This window comes from Mixophyes fleayi, chromosome 8 (genome assembly GCF_038048845.1).
Source record: "Mixophyes fleayi isolate aMixFle1 chromosome 8, aMixFle1.hap1, whole genome shotgun sequence".
NCBI classification, from domain to species: Eukaryota; Metazoa; Chordata; class Amphibia; order Anura; family Limnodynastidae; genus Mixophyes; species Mixophyes fleayi.
The window spans coordinates 37,687,815-37,711,765 of record NC_134409.1 but is presented as its reverse complement, the minus strand read 5'-3'; the positions used below and the strand labels follow the sequence as shown (position 1 = coordinate 37,711,765).

At 39.1% G+C, this 23,951-nt stretch overlaps 1 protein-coding gene across 2 annotated transcripts in view; it reads left to right on the top strand.

The window, feature by feature from the left end:
- RPAP2 (RNA polymerase II associated protein 2) overlaps positions 1 to 23,951 on the top strand; it is a 60,649-nt gene that overhangs the window by 1,162 nt on the left and 35,536 nt on the right. For both annotated transcript variants that reach the window (XM_075182377.1, XM_075182378.1), the window contains exons 2-10: positions 845 to 890; positions 1,221 to 1,335; positions 2,602 to 2,700; positions 4,200 to 4,265; positions 5,578 to 5,666; positions 7,983 to 8,018; positions 16,334 to 17,270; positions 18,036 to 18,130; positions 23,578 to 23,658. In XM_075182377.1, coding sequence (XP_075038478.1) covers positions 845 to 890; positions 1,221 to 1,335; positions 2,602 to 2,700; positions 4,200 to 4,265; positions 5,578 to 5,666; positions 7,983 to 8,018; positions 16,334 to 17,270; positions 18,036 to 18,130; positions 23,578 to 23,658 — 1,564 coding nt within the window. The remainder of the gene's footprint in view (positions 1 to 844; positions 891 to 1,220; positions 1,336 to 2,601; positions 2,701 to 4,199; positions 4,266 to 5,577; positions 5,667 to 7,982; positions 8,019 to 16,333; positions 17,271 to 18,035; positions 18,131 to 23,577; positions 23,659 to 23,951) is intronic.

Below are 23,951 nucleotides of genomic sequence, written 5' to 3'. Positions count from 1 at the left end.
CTAGAATCTGATAGGTTGCCATAGGCAACATCCCCACTTTTTCAAACCCGCAGCTTAGTAAATCTAGCCCTTGGTATTTAACTAAAATTGATATATAAGAAAAAGGAGAGCATTCAAAGCTGGATGTAATCCAGGCTGATCACCAAAGATAGAATAGCAGCACCTGGTGTTGCAGATAAACAGAGCTTTATTCTTAAGAGCAGCACAGGTACGGACAGGGAGGAGCATCCCACATCCACTGTAATGTATATCTGTCACACAGTAGTATAGACTAAATCACTATTTATCTGCAATATGGATTGCTACCATTCTTTTATGTTGTCGAATTCATCTCATTCGTTCCAGTATGTCAGGAGGCTTCTGTGTTCCTTTTGCATTTGGGATCACTGTTACAAGTTTGGACCTAGCTTTAAATGTAATTCTCTTCTGACTTTTAAGTGCTCATCTAATTCATCAGGCAAGAGAGGTAAAGGAATTTAGATCAACAGAGTTGGGGGGGGGGGGGGGGGGGGGAATTTGTCCTTTAAAAATAGAACACATGGTGGGTATGTTAACTAAACTGTGGGTTTGAAAAAGTGGAGATGTTGCCTATAGCAACCAATCAGATTCTAGTTATCATTTATTTAGTACATTCTGCAAAATGACAGCTAGAATCCTATTGGTTGCTATAGGCACATTTCCCCATTTAAAGAGGTTGCATGCCCATATAGCAGTTTCTAGGTTCACAAACTCCGCTAATTACATGTTCCCTGTGACTTTGGGCATCCCTGGGAAGCATTTGGCTAACTACAGAAATTCTCCTTGCCACATGTTCGCTAATCATCTTATATATTTATTGTACTAGATAATGTGCAGATCAGCGATTTGAACAGCGAAGATGCAGCAAAGAGGTAAAGTATACTAATTATGTGCAGTTTTATACATTGACTGTGACTGTAGAATTTTCCAGTTTCTCATTGGCTGCATCCATTGCAGCAACATTACATTAGCTTATCACAAGCAATAAAATGTCTTTATTGGAACCTTGCTATTAAACATCTGAGCTGTCACCCTGGATGAGCCTAGATTTTTCCCCAGTAGATTGAATACTAATACTTGAACTTATATAAAATAGCAGAAGCCTCTGAAGGCCGCATGTTGCCAACTGGCCAGCTCTGCTGTATGTCATGGAATCAGAATATGTCTACAAAACGGTATATGTATGTCTTGAAACTCCACAGGAGAGCTGCCTTGGAGAGAGCTATTAGACGAAAGGTCGAAACTGAAAAAAGAGCTCACCAAATTGTTGAACGTCTCCTTGAAAGCAATATCACAGAGGATTTCCTTGTGGACTGCGTAAGTCTCCAGAAACGACTGCTACGTGTGTTTCATGGAACTGAATATGAAAGTATTCTTGCACTTTTGGCATCTTTTGATGAGATGAATGGCATAATCCAGTAACACATGAAGCGCAGTAGACTAGGCAGGTCCTGCCTGAATACACGCCACACAAAACTGGCTCTCAATCGTGATGTTTGTCTCATCATAAAATGCTCCGTCTGCATGTTTGTTTCATGAATAAGTAAGAATTTATTTTTTCCTCCATAAACTTTTGTGATCATAGGGAAGTATACTCAAAAAATAAGACTTCCGCTCGCCCTATATGAAATAGGTCCACTTTGCCTGTTTGAATTGTATGATATCTAACCTGCTGACCCCTAATGGCTCCCCTTCCCCTACAGAATCCTTTTCAAACTCCTCACCACCACTTACAAGGCTCTCTCCCAGTCTACTGCCCCTTATATCTCTAACCTCCTCTCCATTCACACTCCCGCCCGCTCCCTGCGGTCAGCCAATCATCGCCGCCTCTCCTCCACTCTGATTACCTCTTCCCACTCTAGAGTACAAGACTTCTCCCGAGCTGCCCCCCTTCACTGGAACGACCTCCCTCGCTCCATCCGTCTCTCACCCAATCTGTGCTCCTTCAAGCGGGCTCTTAAAACTCACCTGTTCCTTAAGGCCTACCAACCATCCACCTAACCTCTCACCCTTCTGTTTCTCCCCTGGCTTCTTTTTACTCTCCCATTTGCTTCACTGGGCTCCCTCTTGTGCCTGATTTTGTCTACCCTCCCTTAGGATGTAAGCTCGTATGAGCAGGGCCCCTCTCCCCTCCTGTCTCCATACCTGTTCTTCCGCTCCGTCTTTACAGTATTTGCCTGCATGGAGTTTCTGAAGTTCTGGTACTTTGTGTTTATTGTTCTGTATTGTTCTACCCTGTATAGTCTACTGTTTGTACCATGTACGGCGCTGCGGATACCTTGTGGCGCCTAACAAATAAACGATAATAATAATAATGTCCATGCTGGGTCGTTGTATGACGTGTGCTTACTTATAAATAAAGTTATATAAACTTTTATAAATAAAGTTATTAAAAAATAATAATAATAAGACTTATGTACTTGTCATGCTACTATCCATTATTTTATATAGACAGCCCTATTGCCTTGCTCGTATTTAAGCATAGAGAATGACCCGTTGATTATTATTTATATTTTTATTTTACCTAAAATTTTTAATACTTGATGTAAACTTCTAGTGATGCTGTTTCTCTCCTCCCTTCAGGCTAAATTCATTTCTCCATCTCACTATAAAGATACAATAGAAGAAAGATCTATTATCAAGATATGCGGCTATCCCACGTGTAATAATAGTCTTGAAAATGTAAGCATTCTCTTTTGCTGTTTACTGACCATGTATCATTACAATAACAGGTAAAAAGTAATATGTTTATTCTTTGCAAAAAAATGGCGACCTTGCCCTTAGCCAGACAACATTTGGGTTAAATTGCTTTTGTATTTCTTCATTTTATTCCAGATAGTCTTTAATTATTAAATGTTATACTCTTATGTGACTCATGGAACCATGATCCATTCACTCAAGAGCGTGTATCTCAGGTCTGTATATAAACCACCTTGTGGGGAGAAAATTGACATGTAATATAGAAAGTAGACAAAAACAATAGGATTTAAATAGTATTACCTATAACAAAATGCATTGTGTAAATATTGGTCTTCTCTCATTTGACACGTGGTCTCTTTTTTTTCATGATACTTAAAAATAAGGTAGTTCAGTGTTCTCTCCAGCACCTATTTCCCGAGACTCCATCCGGCTGTTTTTACTTGCCATCCGGCTCTTAGAGCCCAACAGAGTTCTATTATAATACAATAAACCATTGTTTCTCCAATTAGAACAGGCACTATGTGAGCTCTACAGCCAGTAGTGTGTGTTGGACCACTGACCACCAGTCTGACCAGTCCTGGCAGGTGTGGGCTATAACCTCCAAAATTTTTAAATATTATTGCAAAGAATTATGCTGCCCGCACTCGGCTACTACTCAATACCACCCGGCTAGCAACATTTTCTGGGGAGAACACTGTAGTTGTCAGTTATACGGGTGCCACTTGCACTAGAACTGCTGTAGCGTCTCAGTTTTTATTAAGTGACCCCGTACATTTTAAATTTGATTTTGAACAGTATGTAGTGCTGAAACGGCTATAGACTTCCTGCAAGAACACAATATAATGGATAATGTACAATAAATGATCTTGCAGAACATAAATACAATAGGACACTTGTCTCAAATCTTGCATTGGAAATGGCAGTACATTTTATTTATCGTCTGTTAGGAGAGGGCGGTTGTCAGTGACTAGAGAGAGATTGATGTCTGCATGAAGTCTGTGACTGAGCAGAGAAACTACTTGCACCACCAGAGCAAGGCATGATGGGACATGCAGTTCTTTGTTCCATTCAGCTTGCACAGCTCAGTGAAAAAAGCAGATTACTATATACTTTCTGCCCTCAGATCAAAAACAGATCTGTCATCTATGGAATATAGATATTTTGGAATACTATTTGCAGTGGCCCAAGTACAAAGTAATAATGCCCACTGTTAGGTTTTTGATTTATGTTAACTGGCTTTTATTTAATATCCCGTATTAAGCCTATTTTTATTGATCTTTGATTCTGAGCCCATGTGATGTCATTCATCGTATGCAAAGAAGAAGCTTAGTTAATGGAATGGAGAGGTAATATTCATAAATGTTGCTAATTATGTCTGATCGGTATGGTTTAGTACAAGGAGGACATGTCCAGCTGTTATTGCATTTAAATAAGAGCATCTCAGACTATGGGATAACGTCAAACTTTTTTGTTTCCAAAAGGTCCCGAAACAAAAGTATAAGATATCCACCAAAACAAACAAAGTGTATGATATCACAGAGAGAAAGGTAAGTACCATGTGATGCCTATTATCATTGTTCTCCTTTATTGGCAAAGGTTATATGATGGTCATCTTATAGTGCAGTGATTTCCGACTAGTCTACTGATAAGCTGGAAGTGTCACAAGAATTGAGGGAAACCAGGGAAAGATTTCCTATATAAGTTTAATATATACAGTGGAGATAATATATCAAGTATATTTTAATTGTAAATGACACAAACTATCTTTAATTCCCAATGGTTCATAAACATTCTGATCATGACTGTGGCTATATATATATATATATATATATATATATATATATATATGTATTTTTTTTTACAATATTGATATGTTACAAAAAAATGAATTGTGTGACCAGGCATGCTATGTTGGGAATCACTGTATTATTATATTTTTTTTAAAACTGATACATCCAGATTTGTTGTGCCACCTTTACTATGTTTTATATGTGTTACTGTCCCTTATAAGAAAAGGGGATAGCATTTCTACTGTAAAGCACCAAATTAGTGTAGAGTTTATTGCGGATTTGTGTTTTTTTTTATTGTGGTTGTCTCGTGCATTTAACGCCATTTGTTGTTGTTTTAGTTTTTTTTAAACTATACTCTCTATGAGAGCTCCATGCATTATAGAGCTAGGTGCATCCATCTACCCATGCTGTTTGTTTCTATTAAACTGTTGGATTGCTATGTGTAAGCAGCATAGACAGAATACCAACCTGGTCCTCACAGTGCCCCCCATACATTGTGCAAAACTTCATTCTAGTGTACACACATCTAAAGTGACCTGAAATATTGCACCAGTTTTATCAGCAAAGCTACAATGAGATCTTTAGTGGCAATCATTTGTATGGGTTTTGGAACAGCACATGGGTGTGGTCAGATGGGTGCATGGAAGAGCATGATGAGCGCTCATCTCCGGTCACTACGATTAGAAACGTTGCATACAATGGGCTAGATTTACTAAGCTGCGGGTTTGAAAAAGTGGGTATGTTGCCTATAGCAACCAATCAGATTCTAGCTGTCATTTTGTAGAAGGTACAAAATAAATGAAAGCTAGAATTTGATTGGTTGCTATAGGCAACATCCCCACTTTTTCAAACCCGCAGCTTAGTAAATCTAGCCCAATGTCTTTATATCTTCATCGATGTCAGTGTTATGGGGGAAGCTTTCCCCACATACTACAGTATGTCAGCATGGAGCGTTTTGAGCGCTATGAACTCTTCCAGCGTCACTCAAATATTTTTAAAATCATATTGTTGAATCGAATTAATGTTGTAGCAGTGCTCGTAAATGTAAAACCTCCTCTTTGTCTTTCAGTGTTTTTGTAGCAATTTTTGTTATCGAGCATCAAAGTTTTATGAAGCTCAGATTCCAAAAACCCCTGTATGGTCGAGAGAAGGGGAAAGGTAATTGTCATGTCTCGTCTTTGGTTCCAGCAAACCAGTGCTTATTGCTTCAAATGTCAGAGGCTACAGTGACATGCAGGGTTATTTTACTGTGGGTTAAACTCATACTTTCCTACCTTTTGAGATCCCCCCCCCATCCTTTGGGAGGGGAGATCTCAGTGGCGTGTTCTGGGGGCGTGGCCACCAGGACGTCCTCATTAGGCCCCAACCCTCTGCAAAATGCCACTATTTTCGACCTATTGGAACAAGGGGCAGGGCCAGGGTAATGCGACTTTCTGTGAATCGCGTCACTAAGAACCACCCCCCCACACACTTGAGTCACTAGGGAAGTGATTTGGGAGGTTGCCCTGCTCTCCCGGGAGTCTGGGAGAACTCCCGGACATTCGGGAGAGTAGGCCACTATGGTTAAACTGTGAATACTCCACTGCATTCTGTCAGTGTTTTACTGTTAAAATATTCATACAGGCACTGAAATTGTTGTAAATTGTTAAGTGATTTCTTAATTCATAATACACAATCATTATAAAACAAGAGATCAGGCAACACATAGTTAAAGTAAATTCTCGACAAGTGTCTGATTGTCTCTTTTAAGACGTTTTCCTGACTCCACTGAGAATTCCAGATTGTGAGAGATAAATAATCCTAATGTGCCTTCAGTAAATTACAATGATCTTTTTTGTTTCATTTGCTAATTAAATTTTTTCCTTGGCTAATTGGATTGTTTATATAGTGAATATATAGAAACAATTGAATTGGTAAATGAAACAAGATAAATGATTATATATATTTTATATATAGCTTTATTAATTATAGAGCTGAATGTTAAGGGCCCCAGTTTTTTCTTCCTTGTGGCCCTTTTGTTTCTAATTTTGACCCTGGCAATAGCTCGCGTATGATTACCACATCTCGTGTCTTCATTGGACTAAACTCCAATATATATTGGGCTTTAGCGAAAAATACAGTAGGTAGTTAGAATGCTAGAGCACTGTGTTTAGTAAGAGTCGCATGAAGGCGTGTACAAACCAGTAAATTAAGGTGGTCTAAGTGGAAAACAACTTTAGACTCGTCACTTATATACATTTTTGTGCTGAATCAATATTAAACATATCAGTTCATTCACAATCAGTAACATCATTGTGGCATGAGGTGAATAAAACATTTTCAATCATTGACATAGATTTATCAAACCTTCTAAAAAAAAAGGATAATTGATGGTGTTGCCCTTAGCAACCAATCAGATTCTAGCTATTATTTATTTAGAATGTACTAGATAAATGATAGCTACAATCTCATTGTTTCTATAGGCAACATCTCTACTTTTCCTTCTTAGAAGGTTTGATAAATCTTCCCTATAGTGTTGTTTTAACCAGCCAGATTTCATACCTGTAGTTATCCAATGCAGCCACATGGTGGTGCTAAATACTGAGGTTTGAAATAAATGTGCGTAATGCTGCCTGCATTATGTTTTTCATCCCATTCATTGTGGCAGGGAATTGGGTGCCCAGGTGCAAAATATATTTTCCCCTCTCACCGTTATCCTAAAAAATAGGTAAACAAATAGTAACAGTAAATTTTTTTCCCAGTTTATTTTAGGTCTGAAATCCATCTCCACCTTTGCCCTCCACTTTTAACCCAGTGCCACAACAGCTCTGTTTTTACACTCCCACCACACCTCATGCCTCACCGACACTCCCGACAGAAATAAACATCCATACTTCCCTGAAACTTGTCAGAAATCTATAGGTGCAGGGGGCAGTGAAACATCTCTGCGTTCCATGTCTAGCAATGGCACATTCACTACAGCTCCATCCTCTGTTCATTCAGCCCTGGTCACCAGTCAGGCCTGGAAGAAGAAAAATTAATGTTGGGCAGATCATGGGCACAGGTGGTAGTTCTGCCCAAGAAAATAAGGGAATAATAAAAGGAGTAAGTGTAAGGGCTTGCACACACACACAACGCATGGGTACTATGTCCTACCTTCAGCTCTTCCTGCAAAGCACAGTCATTAAGCTTTCTAGCCACATATGTTCTTTGTCAGCTGGTAATTTAGTTTTCCCATAGAATTGTGTTGTTATTTTATCACGTATTTACGCTTGGGAACAATGCAGGTTACTTTGAAATTGCTATAAAGCAGGCCCCTGTATACAAGTCAATTTGTTCATATTCTTTTCCAGATTATCATTATGCATTTAACAGACTTAGAGCATGAAGTAAGCGCTTTAAGACCGGGCCTAATGCTATTTATTTATTGTTTACACACTAGACCCCTGCCATCAGTGTCTTATGTATAATTTCATTTTTTGCTTTCCTTTGCAGACCCCCGGTCATTACGCTTCTAAAGGAAGGAAAATGGTATGTTTTATATACATCTTCTGTGTCTAGCATAGCTTAAATCATCACAATTCATTTATCATTGTCATATCTTTTTGTAAAAAATATCACAATGTAAAATATGTACTGTCAAAAAAATATCTAATGTAATGTACTCATTAAAATAACTATGTGACTTATCAAAATGTGCAACGTATGTGTGCGTGTGTATATATATGTATATATATATATATATATATATATATATATATATATATATATATATAATATGTGTGTGTGTGTGTGTGTGTGTATGTTTGTATAATATATTTATATATTATACTATATGGATATATGGACAAAAGTATTTGGATGCTTGACCATTACACCAATAGGGACTGTAATGACGTTGTATTCTAATACATATACTTTAATATGGAGTTGGTCCCCATTTTGCAGCGATAGCAGCTTCCACTCTTCTTGGAAGGCTTTCCACAAGTTATTGGAGTGTCTCTGTGGGAATTTGTGCCCATTCATTCTGTAGAACATTTATTAGGTCAGGCACTGATGTTGGATGAGAAGGCCTGGCTTACAATCTCTGTTCCAGTTCATCCCAAAGGTGTTCGATGGGGTTGAGGTCAGGGCTCTGTGCGGCCAGTCAAGTTCTTCCACACCGAACTCATCAAACCATATCTTTGTACCCCAGTGCACAAAGCAAGGACTACAGTCGTATTGGAATAGAAAAGGGCTTTCCCCAAACTGTTGCCACAAAGTTGGAAGCATAGCATTGTCCAAAATGACTTGGTATGCTGAAGCATTAAGATTGCCCTTTACTGGAGATAAGGGGCCCAAACCCTGAAAAACAGCCCCATTCCATTATCCGTTCTCTACCGGACTTCACAGTTGGCATAATGCAGTCAGTCAGGTAACATTTTCCCGGCATCCGCCAAACCCAGACTCGCTCATCTGACTGCCAAACAGAAGCGTGATTCTTCACTCCAGAGAATACGTTTCCACTGCTCCACAGTCCAGTGTCAGTGTGCTTTATACCACTCCATCCGACGCTTGGCATTGGTCTTGGTGATGTGAGGCTTGCATGCAGCTGCTCGGCCATGGAAACCCATTCTATTAAGCTCCTGCCGCACAGTTTTTGTGCTTGCATCAATGCCAGTGGAAGTTCGGAACTCTTTAGCTGTGGAATCCGCAGAGCGTTGGCGACTATTGCGCATCATGCGCTTTAGCATTCGTTGACCCCACTCTGTGATTTTACGTGGTCTTCCACTTCGTGGCTGAGTTGCTGTTGTTCCTAAACGCTTACACTAATAATATCACTTACAGTTGACCGTGGAATATCCAGCAGTGATGAAATTTCACGAACCCTTTTATTGCAAAGATGGCATCCTATCACAGTACCATGCTTGAAGTCAATGAGCTCTTCAGAACGACTTCCAACATTGAAACACCTCAATTCAATAATTAACAGGTGTGGCCAAATACTTTTGTCCATATAGTGTATGTGTGTGTGTGTGTATATGTATGAATATATATATATGTATGAAAATATATATATATTTATTTATTTTAAGGCTGTGTTTATTTTTTTTGTGACATTTGATCAGCCAAATTAAGTTTTTAAAATGTGCAAATGTGAATATAATAGAATGTTGCAATTTTTTGCTTTAGAATAAATCCTCTCTTGGTTTATAGCCACTGATTAACTGAACCTAAATTACAGTGCACCTGTACTTTATTAGTAATAGACTAACCCTCTCACTAAAGAGCTATATACAAGTATAATGTTTGTGTAATACATTGCAAATGTTACAAATATTTAATATTGCACAATTTATTACAATTTTATTAATAGTTTCCTGTGCATGGTAGAAATATTTATGTGTGTATTATATATGTGGTTATTAGAAATGGTTGTAGTATTTATGCTCATCTCCTATCTGTTGCCTATGTACACGGAGGAGACAGTCACTTTGTAAGCAGAACCAACATATCCGTTTACCATCAACCAGTGACATCACTGCGGCATGCGGCACTGTCTGCCTCAGGCTGGGATGATGTCCTTGGTTCCTAATGAATTCATAGATTGCATTCTGAATAGGAAGCTCTAAAATGATTCAATAAATTCATACATTTCTACTTAATAACCTGACTGTCCGCCGACTCCACTGGATATTCAGCCTTGAGTGACAGGCGTTAAAGATTAGGTCTGTCACGGTTCAAATACAAAGTGCAGCTCAGGAGCCAAGAATGAGTTGAAAACACACAAAGTTTATTGCTGGAATAACAATCTGATGGTGTAATACTGAATATACAGGAAAATGCAGGAATAAATACCGGGTAGATGTAGGTAAGTGGTAATATGGAGAGATCCCAGATAGCAGGTAAGCAGTGATATGGAGAGATCCAGGCAGCATGAAACTACAAGCACAGCAGAGGGCAGGAACAACAGGATGGGACAACAATAACCAGCAAAGACTGCTGGGAGAGACAGGTTTAAGAAGGGACACACCCAGGTGCAAGAAATAATTACAGGGCAGGTTAACCCCTGATACAACCAAGTAAGGCACAATAGCAGCACCTCTGGTGATCAGAGGTACTGCTGCAACATATAAAATGGAATACAAATAATAAAGTCCAGGAGGCAGGTCGTTACAAGGCCCATCTTTAAAATGACCGAGAATAATTGTACAAACTGATGATTTCACATCCACTGACATTAGACATAATGGGGGGGTATTCAATTACCCGCGATGTTCCTCTCAACATCATGGCTGTGCAATTTTTATGTTAATACGGTACCACAACATCACAAATTTCTCCTTGCAATCCTATGGTGGGTGAAAAGAAATCCATAATGTTACGGTAGTGCGGAGGGTCTTCGCGGCCTTTCCGCAGGGACTCTGCGCATTATTGAATTCCCCCCAATGTGTTAGAGAGGACAGTACACAATAATCCTACTACTAAGGAGCCAAATCTACTGCAGGTAAGGATAGATATACAAACGTTTATCTAACCAACGCTAGATACCAGCCAGACATCTCAGAGGATTTTTTGTGTTGTTTTTTTCTTTTTATAGTTTATTTGTAACCGCTGAACAACAAAACATGTCACAAGACTAGGTACGAACATAGTATGTGTAGTAAACAGGTAAACAGGATATAGAGTGGTATCCGAGTCCCATGGCCAGCCAATGAAGTTCTAGTACAGCACAGGACAGGGTTTTTTTGTTTTTTTTTTTAACTAACTAAAATTCAGAAAGGAAGATATTTTTTCTTCAGTGTTATTTTTTTTTTTTACTGCCATCCGGGAAATTAGTACATTCTCTGGTCAGAGTAGTCCAGTTCCCTCCACTTTACAATGGAGCTCTGTGGGATAAAGATACATAGGTATTTGTTTTATCTGTTTCTTGTACGTTACACTGTCCTATATCACACAGGTAGAGAAACAGCACTGTGGGCCTGAGTCATTAAGGAGAGCAAGGTATAAAAGGGAGTAAGTTTGCTCCTGGACAAACCATGTTACAATGCAAGGGGTGCAAAATAGTTTATTATTCGGCATGTAAAAATACTGGCTGCTTTTATATGTAGCACACAAATACATGATAACTTTATTTTTACACTGAAATGTAAAGTTGATATAGGACATGCCCTACCCCAACTATAAATATGTCCCCACATTTTAAATTTTCCTCCCCTTCCAATACAACATTGTTTTACCCAGGTGCAAAGTTACTCTTTTTTTGTTTGTTTTGCTCTCCTTAGTGACTCAAGCCCAGTGTATGCACACATGAAGATTCTGATAGATCAAGTGTGAATTATTGTGCACAAATAGAAATAAAACTCACATTTTCAGGAGCCATCTGCCAGTACATCATCTAGGGGGCCGGTCTCCATCCCACCTGCCAATGGCCCCAATCAAATGGGTTTTAAGTTTTCGGCTTTGCATTTCCTGAATAAGGACTCTTCTACTGGATTTATGGAGGTGTGTATAAAGGGGGGGGAGTAGAGGCCAATAAATAGTGGTTGCAAGATCACATGACGTAATAGATAATTGCAGCAAAAAGAATGCCCAAATGTGGGACAAATTACACTAGAAAAATTGCAAATAAAATAATATTTAAACATGTATAAAAATAGACAGAGAAACAAAGAAATATTATATTTCAAGATAAGGTCATCAATGAAGCGTTTGGGAAGGAAAACGTCCAGATGCAAACTCCACTATGATTCTTTTTCAGAGTAGTTATAGTTCACTGCCCTCTCTAGGACCATGTGCAATTAATTTTGTCTCAAAACAGGATAGTAAAGTGGGGTCACTATTGTGTTTAGCCTGAAAAGATTTATAAATACCAGTGTATTGCAGGATTTATCCATCAGATTGCATTGGATAAACGTGTGTCCTGCGATGTAGTTTAGCTGGCTTTACCTTTGTGTTGGCTGAAACTGAGTTGCAGCTTTTATAAGGCTAATGTGTCAATCAACTTTGACTAAATATGGCCTCTGTAAACCGTAAAACTACAGGTATATTAAAGGATAACAACACCAAGTTTAAATTTAGCTTTGGGTGGAGTACAAAAAGTTAACATTAAATCCAAGAGCATTTATACCTGCCCTACTCTGTTCACTGAATGTAGCAGGATCCCTAAAGCATCGAACGGTCCCAAACTGTACTCTTTAGGACTGTTTGAAAGAAGCTGACCTGTTGTCGATGTCCCACCCCCCTAAACTTTCCATACTCTTGATTTGGGTGGCTTCCCAGAGGCGAGGCACTTTGATCAACTCCCTTTGTGTATTGGTGAAAGGAACCTGTTAAGTACCAAAAACCATTTTATTTTTAACTTAAAACATGCTCTGCTGATCAGTGAAGCTCTGGGGGTAAATGTATCACACTGCGAGTTTCCAGCAGGTTTTAAAATTGGAGATGTTGCGTACAGCAACCAATCAGATTCTAGCTATCATTTGTTTAGTACATTCTACAAAACGACAGCTAGAATCTGATTGGTTGCTATAGGCAACATCTCCACTTTTCAGATCCGCCGGGAAACTCACAGTGTGATATATTTAGCCCCCGGAGTTTACTTGAGCGTGGGGAGCTTGGGTGGAGGGTTGGGACATCTTATAGTAAACTAAAGCTGCACTTCCACCAATTAAAATATTTGACTAAGGCGCTCCTCCCCCTAGTCGGAGCCATGTGGGCTGCTCCGTTTTTCTTCCCATACCCTTGTTATTTGTCTATTGAGTACTATAGGACTTTTAGATATCTGCAGCAGCATGTTTTTTGTTTGCAGTATCCATTACATGTACCATGATAATCAGACTGTAGGACTCAAGTATTAGAATTCTCTTCGAGTTTTAGGTAAAAAGAATAAATCTATCTATCTCCATCTTTATCTCCCTTAAATAAAAAATGTAAACTTTCAATACCTAAAATGTATTGCTGTATTTAAGCTTTTTTTTTTTTTATATTATACTAGGCAGTGGATATCTTTCACTAAATGATCGTACACTTTGCCAATAGTGGGTATATAATAAATTGCATAAAATATAGCTCACGTTTTGCAGAATTACTTTTATTTCATTTATTTTTTTAAATCGTACAACAGTGGTTGAAGCCTCTAGAGCTCTTCCTGTTCTGTTTGCAGTGCCAGGTTGATGATCGGAATGATTTACTGTACAGCTGCAGTTAACAAAACCTGTTGAAATCGGCCACGGATACACTCTGTGTACACAACATGCTCACAATATTGCCAGCACAAAATTAAGTCATATTCATTAAATCTGTTGACAGTTTAATGTCAGATTTGTTTGTGTTGTCTTTTGGGGCCCAGACATGTCAGTCATTAGCTTTTATGTCCTAGTGGTAGCTACAGAACAGGAATTGGAGATCAAATCTGTATTGTTACATGTATTCTTACTGTGATTTCTGCCACATCCTTGGTTATGAATAGACAGTGGAGCTCCTGGAAGGTTATTACAAGATATATTGTCTAGATTTCACTTTCACTTCTGGTGGCAGTCAGGCAATGATTGTAAACGTTACAGAGTATTCTATTTTATTTTTTTATTTGCAAGCTGGTATTCTGTTTTATAATTACATTTCCTTTAAATAAAGATGCTTCCCAAATCCTGTTTAACGATTTTCTCTCTCCTGTAAATGTTCTTGGTGAGGTTGTTTCCTAGCTAGCTCCTATCTGTCATATAATTGTATTACTAATTGCATGTTAATAATTTGCTTCGGTAGAGAGGAAGGCAGTCTTCACGTGGCTGTGTGTCCGTCTCCCTCTTGTTCTGGTTTATGACATAGGAAAGAAGGATACTGGTATAGGGATCTCTAGACGTCTCTATGTCTCCTTTATTCTCCTGTCTAAAACCAGAACGGAGGGGAGATGGCGGCTGTTAGAAAGGGCTGTTTTGACACAGTCCTTCTACTAACCCATAGGGTATCTCAGAAGCGCTCGTGGGCTACAGGTAAATTGTGTTTAAAATAACAGTTTACTGTATTAGTGAAAAAAAGAAACTTTTAACAAAACATATAGACCCAAGTGTGAATATAACAGCTATAGAGAGGTAATTAATAAACATATTCAGGATCGTGGAGGTAGTTGGTAAATATTGACAGGTTGGGATTACATGTGCCTGGACCCCCCTGTTAGTGAAATACTGAATAGGCTTCTAAAATATGAAGAGAAGCTGTTTCATAGCTACTCCTAGAACAGAGGAAGCCAGTGTGCTGATTCCTGGTTCCAGGACGGGTTTGAGGAACATGACAAAGAGTTCAAGGTGCTGACTTGGCCTCCAAATTCCCCAGATCTCAGTCCGATCGAACATCTGATGTGCTGGAAAAAAAATGTCTGAGCCATGGAGGCCATACATACATACATACATACATACATACTTACAAATACATATACATAAATACATACATACAGTGGTTGAAGTGGAAATGTAGAGGTGACAGTAGACACTAGTAAATTATTATGGATGAGAAAGTACTTGTTTAGTAAATAATTGGACAACACAGAGGATATCTAGGGATTTCAAATAATTTAGAGTTCATAAATAGATTTGTCCTTTAATTCTCTGTAACATGGTAGCACGTGGAAAAATTAAATATTTTATCAACAAAGTTTCAATATCGCTACTACTTACTACTACTATTTTCTACTACTTACTACTACTACTTAGTAGTAGTAGTTACTGCTACCACTACTACTTACTACTACTAATTACTACTACTAGTTACTACTAGTACTACTTACTACTAGTAGTTACTGCTACCACTACTACTTACTACTACTAATTACTACTACTACTACTTACTACTAGTAGTTACTGCTACCACTACTACTTACTACTACTAATTACTACTACTATTTGCTACTACTTCTGCTCCCACTACTACTAATTACTACTTCTACTAATAATACTACTACTATTTGCTAGTGCTAGTTACTACTACTACTTAATACTAATAGTTACTGCTACCACTACTATTAATTACTACTTCTACTAATAATACTACTACTATTTGCTAGTACTAGTTACTACTACTACTTACTACTAGTAGTTACTGCTACCACTACTACTTACTACTACTATTTGCTACTTACTACTAGTAGTTACTGCTTCCACTGCTACTTACTACTACTTCTACTAATAATACTACTTACTACTAGTAGTTACTGTTTCCACTACTACTTACTACTACTTCTACTAATAATACTACTACTACTTGTTACTACTACTACTTACTGCTAGTAGTTACTGCTACCACTACTAATACTACTACTACTATTTGTTACTACTACTACTTACTGCTAGTAGTTACTGCTACCACTACTACTTACTATTAATAGTACTACTGCAACTACTACTAATGCTCAAATTGGAGCTAGCAAATAGTTATTGTTTCCCTGTAACTTAAGAAATAACCTTGTAATTAAATAGTATCTTATATTAAAACTTACGTTTAAAAATAATATGTGATGCCTGTGTACGTATGAATGATAAATGTGGTCACTGTGAATAAATAATCTGCCCAGATTTGTGATAGCGAGAGTGTGCTACTAATCACTAGTTATATATACAGAATATTACATGTTCACAAGGCCTATTTGCAAAGGGGCCATTGACACATCCCCCATAACAACCTCCAGAACCTATATAAAAGGACCACACACGGTGTAAGCTTAGGCCATAGGGATGGTGACCTTCATTCTCTGTTCATATTACTTCATAATAAATGCATAGAAATAGGAGCACACAGTGTGTGCATGTACATTGTTATGAATATCCCAGATATGGCTCTTAATAAGTAATGTCCACGTCCTCTACGTCTTATAGTGGCAGCTCTGGAGAGGAAGTCATATTAACCGAAAGAGTTATCGAAAGGTCACAAATTGGGAAACCTAAACGTGGAACAGAAGAGGGTAACTCCAGCTCTGCTGAAAGCGATGCAGACGGTGAACCTGAGCAATCCTTCGTCTCCAGTATTATCCCAGAAACTCCCCCAAATCTGGAGGACACAGAATCACTGCAGGAACACGAGCATGTTACACAGCTGGGGAAGGCTTCACAGAAGACAGACTTGGTGGACATAGACCGAAATGTGTCTGAAACAACAGAAAGATTAAATCATTGCAATGTAAATGTCCATGAGAGGACCTTTGACTCACAGAGTTGTTCTGCTGCACAATCTTCCAAAGATGTCACAAAAGACACAACTGAGACATCTCCGTCTTCAGAAGCCTCTTCTGTGGCCGTTATAGACGTGACTCAGAGAGCTGTGAGCAAAAGTGGTGCGGAGCATCTCCGGAAATTACTCTGCAAATCCAGGAGCCATCAGACGGCCCTACAAGACCGTGTTCAACCTGTGGCAGTAAAAAGAAGTATGCTGGAAGTCCTCACGCAGACCTTAAACGAATGGAAATCAGAGGACACATTGCAATATCTCTTTGGGACAAATTATGTGGTGGAAGCCGCAGTGCATAAACCCAACGCGCCAGAGGCCAGTGAGCAGGTGGAGGACCTGGATGAAGATGACTTAGACACTAGTGACACAAATACTTTGGGAGTCTCTGATCACGCTGCAGGTTTGAATGAGTGTTTACCTTTCCAAAATATGAACGATGTATCCAAGCCACTACCTGATTATTCAGAGCTTCAAAAAGAAACGAAAATGTTAGATTTTCGCGTCAAAGATTTTTTTAAAGGACATTACATTTTACCAGAAGAGGCGGCAAAGCAACAGAATGAAGAAGCAAAGACTAATTCAAGAAAGGTTAGTATCTTTAATATATTTGACTGTTGTATACATCTTGTTGCTGCATGAAATATGTATATTTGCCGAGCTGTCCTTGGTTCTGCCATGCAAGTACTGAAGCTGTGTAAAGATGTCACTGTAGTTTAATCATCACCTTGCCTATTAAGGATTCATACATAGCGTAGATTTGGGTGTATCTGGGCTTCATGTGGTTTATCTTGTGGCAAACAGAGTGCTTAAAAGAGCACATTTTCCTATTTATAGTGTAGGCAGCCATTTTGTCATCTGAACCAACTTTTAAAGAACTGCAGCTGCTCAGTTCACTAGTGCAAAGTCGCATCACCGATGCTTTATGATGTCTCTTCTCAGACACGGAATCCTAGTGAATTGATTGGCTGCTCTCTCTTGAAAAGAAGTTAATTAGCCCATGCACTTGACAGAGGGTCTATTATAGTAAATGGAGCCATTATCTATACACTAGTGAGACACCTGTTGACCATTGTTTCATAGAGCATGAAGGTGAGTAATATAATAGAATAATGATAAATTATCACCTCAGATATTACCTGGAGAATCCACTCCAAGACCTTTTAACATTCTCTTTAATGGGGACAGGGCCACCTCTGGCACAGAAGAGGTTTGCTGCCTTCTGTCACATCCTCTGCATGGCTTGTATGACCTAAGTTTCCAGTATATATATGGTGTGCTCACAAGTCTGTACAAGCATATGTACATTGTTCTGTTTCATTGCCAGTCTTGTATTTTGTTCCCTACATTTTTCAGAATGAAACATCTTGGGCTCCAGTTCTACCTCTTGTTGATTCTTGTTCTCAGCAGCAAATCCGCAAACGAATTGTGCTAGAGAAACTGAAGAAAGTGTAAGTAATTTAGCGTTCCTGGGTAATTATTAAATGAATTTGTAATTGCTATGGAAAAGATGGCCAGGTGAATGCCGGACAAACTATATTTTATCAATAAACGGGCATCGAAATATAGACAATTGAAAAAAGTAGTTGAACTTCATAAATCAACAAGCAAAAGTTGTCCATTAATGTTACCTCTTATGGAATTAGTCATTTATGTCTGATGGCACTCTTCATCATCTTCATCATCATCATCACTGTTTATTTATAAGATGCCACAAAATTCTGCACTGCCTGGCAGTATAACAAATCATCCAAATAACAAATTCTAGTTGGAAACAGAATAAGGGTGTGTGCGATTGCAGCAGAAGGTACAGACATGAAACAGAGGGTGGAGTCAGCCCTGTTTGTAAACGCTTACAACCTAATCAAAGATTTGGCAATAGGAGGTAGTAAGATGGGATGATAGCTCGTACCCCGAGGGAGTCGTATCCAGTGGTTTTTGGATAGTCTATAGTAAATCAATGGGGCATTGAGTCTGGTCAGGTGGAAGGGAGTACCATAAGTGAGGAGCAGCACAGGAGAAGTCTCTAAGTAATCTGAGAGCAGGCAAGGTTCAGGTCCAAGGCAGATCTCTCAAGCTGACACTCCACTTGCCAAAGATTTTTCACCGACATCCAATAACTTGGTTCAGTAGAAAAATTAACTTTGTATTCTATATACACCAAATCCAGGATTCATAAATATTCTGGTTTGTCCTTAGACCTTTATTCCTGATTAGCATGCACATTTACTTTTAGGTCTTTGTTCTAGGAGGTAAGTTTACATATAAAAATATAATATGCAAATTAGCATTTTTCTCTCATCAACTGGGGGTCACTGGACCATTGGGTAAGAAGCCTCCTTTAGGACATGGGCACTTTGAATAATACTATAATATTAATTGTTAATAGTCTAACACTGAAATCCTGCTTGGAAATCTGTTTATAGAGTGCCCTCGGCGGAGGGTGATTGTTTTGGTTTTATTGCTGGGCTGCCTGTTTCTTTTATTTTGGATTTGGATTTACTAATGACATGGTCACTTGGAGCAGACCGTGTCGCTGGGCTATCTACCAACTAAAGCAGGCTGGGGAAGTGCTGTGATCGGTACCACCTGCTGAACCCTAAAGAAAGGGTCAAACTGGAAGGACTCTGAATGCATTTGGGGCTCCAGACTGGCAAAGGCGGTCGCGGCAGAGTTTAGCACAGCTGGTCTTAATGGTGTGATCAATGAGCGCCTTGTGGAAGACGCAGCATGGAGCTCTAGCTGAGCAGATGTGTCGTGAAGGCACATGGGCCTCTGCGCTTATCTTTACAAGATTGAGGACGCCAGTTTGGGTGTAGGTGACCGCACACTACAACTCTGTGAGCGTACTCATCCGAAGGGAGTAGCCTTGGTGCATCCCCATGGGGAAAAAAGAGTTGGATTTTTATACTTCTATTAAATCCTTCTCTCTTAATCCGTTTGGAACAATGAGCGCCCACCCAGTTACGCTCTAGTTCTCCTGTGAAAAATTTACGAAAGGGATGGCGTTGTTTCTCTTTTTTTGGGTTCTGTCCTGTGTGGCTTGGTTAGAAAAATAACTGATTCCCAACAGGAGATTTAGGGGATTTATAAGAGGGAGAAGCATTTAATTGTTAGAATTATTTACAGTGCTGATGTCCTAAAGGGGGCTCTATACCCCAGTGCCCCCATGGATTAAAAGAAGAGGATTAAAAATCCCATTTGGTTCAGTATTTTTAGTATTTCAATGTTAGTAAGTAAGTAAGGAATTTGTGCAAATCTAACAATATGCCCGATGAAGGGATTTGGCCCACTAAATTTACCTGGTTTTTAACCTGTTAATTTTAATTGTAAAGATTAATGGTGGCTAATCCTCCCTTTGCCTATTGATAGTATCACTTGATAGCGTTTCTCATGCTTTGTTGGTGTGCTTTAATTGCGAAACAGTTAATATGAAAAGAATATCATATATTTTAGGCACTCTAATGTGCCACTTTTCTTCCTATCCTCCCCCTGTCCGGCTTGAGCAGGAAGCAGACATCTCTTTTATAAAAAGTGTGAAAATAACCCCTTACAGATTATAAAAACTTTTGTTTCTACAGACAACAATATAGTACATAGTAGTAGCGCAGATTCAATAAATGGTTTATAATCAATTTTGAATTCTCTTTTAAATGTATCTGGTTTAGATCACTGATACATGGTTAACTGTTGATTGAATGTCTATTAATAACAGTCTTTGAGGTAAACAACCACAGTAGTTTTTAACTTTGCAAGAGACCAAACTCAAATATCTGTTTACAAGCAATGCATTAAGCTAAAGGCAAGCATTCGTTTCTAATAAACCCATATTTTGTATGATCGTTTCCTGATTAGTAAGTATGCCAATTATTTATGAGTGATATATAAATCTGCACATAAAGCATTTCTATTTATTTTAGGTTTTCTGTAATAGCCCAAAATGTAAAGTTATAGTATTCACCAAAAAACATTTTGTTTTAATTCGGTCTAACAGTTTGTTTTTCAAGAAAAGCTTTCTTGAAGATCTGAGGGAAGAGAACAGAGATCTTGAAAGCTATAAATATAAAGTGTGTTTATCGCCTACACAGTGGATGCAGTCATTTTCTGTAGGCTGAACAATGACTCTTTCCTAGTGAGTTGAATTTCACACTATATCATTATTACAACTTTACATTTTATATATGTATTTTTGTTTTGCAGTGTAATCATTTAACCTGTAGGTGTCATTGTTGCTATTGCAGTCAAGAGACCTAGTCAGCAACAAATTACGACAATAGTGACAATAACACTGTACATTCTAGATCTATAGTATTATCAATGCACTTGGACTCATTAGGCCTGATTCATTAAGGAGAGTAAGGCAAAAAAATGAGTACGTTTTCTCCGGTACAAAACCATGTTACAATGCAAGGGGTGCAAATTAGTTTTTCTCTTTCATCCAATCAGGGGGACACCCCTACCATGGGTTGTATGTGGGAAGGCAGGAGTTGGCACTTAACTAGTTAACTTTTAAGTAAACTTGTTCACTCCTCCTGCAGCCTCAGTGTTTTGTTAAATGGCCAAGCAGTTTGGCTTGTTTTTCTTTGCTGCACCTATAGGCTTTCCCTTACGGAATTGCTCTGTGCAATGCAGAGGCTTGTGAGTGTGCAAGAGGTGCAGATTTAGCACACACCTCCACGGTTCCCTCCGCGGCACCTGGGGGAGGCCTAAGATATTAGGTCCTTATTCCTTACCGCCTTCATATAAACCTCGCGTTTAGTTGCGGTGCGGTTGCCACGTGGTAGTGGAGTTCCTTGACCCCTTGGTGCGCAGGGTATCAGGCCGGAGGCTCCTTGGCGGTATACCATATTCTTCATTATACCATGTCAGGGCTGCTGCACAGTCCCTTCACCAGCCTACGATGTTTTTAGGGTTTAGATTAAATCTGGAGGTTCTGGTTTCGGTCCTTCGGGAACTGGCTGCGTTTTGGAACTTATCTCAGCGGGTTTTCTTTAACATATGGTTTGTGCCCTCCCCCTTACGTGGTGCGCCTGTCCAACATTAGGAGGAATGGCTTCTTTTTGTTTGGTTACATACTGAGATCGGGAAAGGCTGGCTGCTAAACAGATCATCACCAGGAGCATTCTGACCTCTGTCTGACAGACCTTCTCGGTTAAGTTGGCCTATGTCAAATCGCCTTGGCACCCATTTCACCCACTCCTTGGGGGGTAATCTTGGCTGCACTTAATGGTGTTTCAGTAGATCAGCTCATCCGAGGAATCTTCTAGTCCTCTGGCTGTAATTTCACATAAGTAATCTAGTTACTGTTGTGCCTATGGCCGCTGGTTTTGCCCTTAATGTTGCGTGCCGGGTTATAAGGGTGTTCCCTCCCTTCAAGGGGCTGCTTTGGATCGTCCCCATGGTAGCGGTGTCCCCCAGATTGGATGAAAGAGAAAAGAGGATTTTTATACTTATGATCAATTAATTTCTCTGATTCCATATGGGGGACACTGCATTCCCTCCCGTCTGCTCTTCTGCTGTTTGGTCTTTTGTGGTGATCCCCCCTTCCTTCCACCTTTTATAAGTACACTGAGGCTGCAGGGGGTTGCAGAGGGCAGGAGTCAGCAAGTTTAGTTAAAACTTAACTAGTTAAGTGCCAACTCCTGCCTCCCCACATAATAACCCATTGTAGCAGTGTCCCCCAGATGGAATCGGAGAAATGGATTTATCGTAAGTATAAAAATCCTCTTTTTATTTTGCACATAAGGTAAATACTGGCTGTTTTTTCATGTAGCACACAACTATTTGATAGCTTATTTGTACACTGAAATTTATAGTTGCTCTAGGACATGCCCTACCTCAGTTATACATTTGCTATCACATTTCAAATTTACATCCCCCTCCAATGCAACATGGTTTTGCCAAGGTGCAAAGTTACTCTTTTTTTTTTATTTTTTTATTTACTTTCCTTAATGAATCAGGCCCATTAACTCTTTTTAACAATGCAATACATTTGTTGCCAATTGAACCCAATTTAAGACCTTTTTGTGACCGACTACTTAGAAGCATGATATTCTTAATTCTTTAAAAATGTATGAACATGTCTGACTCAATTTTATAGAGCTGCAACTTCTTCTAAAGTGTTGTTTCTGTATTAAAATGTAGCAGAACAAATGTCCAACATGAGTGCAAACTTGCACAGTGTAGTGACCCACAGCAACATCCCAGACAGTGGCTTCTATTAGTTTACCTTGCACTGAAGGCCACAGAGAGCCGCCTCAAGCCCTGATCTGGGTACTTCTTGCCCTCCCTAGGCTGCTCATGCCGCCTTGACAAAAGCTGCTTTATCTTTCCTCTCTCTCAATGTCCCAATGACCTGCTTCTAATTACACTGATACAGGATCACATCACTCGCTGATAACGCACTGTGCACTCACCCGCTGCTGTCCGTCTCTTGTGTATGTAAGTAACCAGGAGGAGATAATAGTAGAAGATCTTGACAAGATGCATAGACGTGACATAGCTAAGAAATAAAGGGGTTTCGCACACACACGTGCTGCTTCAGATAGTGTGAGGGCAAGGAATGGCCGTGCATACATGTACATATGTACCAACCCAACATGGCAGGTTTAATTGGTGACATTATACCACTCACTGTATTGAATCTAGCTTTTCATCTGCTTAAGGGGCACATTTTGTGAATGGCTTCATCTGCTGCAGAATCTCTTAGTGAGCAAACTGTCAGTCACAATGACCTTGTATTGTACTCTGTAGAACGGTGATTTTCAGCTTTTACACAGTTCCTAGAGTCTTGTCTCAGGGTAAGGGATGGCTGACATACGACTTTAAAGCCTCACATTCATCGACTGACTGTGCTCAATACAAAATCAGAAATAATTCCTCTTTCCCTTCTCTCTAGACTTCCAGCTATTTTGGCACCGCTTCAAATACCATATAGTGACGTATCCAAAGAGCTACACAATCTGGTTAAAACATTTAGGTGAGTGTAATCTTTTTGTTTTGTTTTGTTTTGTTTTATTTTTTTGTTACCCAATATAAAGTAAAAACGCAAATAAAACGTTTTTAATGAACGTTGCTTTTTAAATGAGGTGTTTAGCTCTGGCTTTTCCTGTGGATGGTAATACCTTCTCCTGGGTAGTAGAAGCATAGTAGGGAGGGGGGGTGTAGGAGTTGCCTGGAGAACTTAAAAAAAAAATCAAGAAGGGGCGTTAGTGTAGCACTCAGTTGTTTGGCTCCTGTTCAGTTAGATGCTGTCCTTGTGTATACACTCTT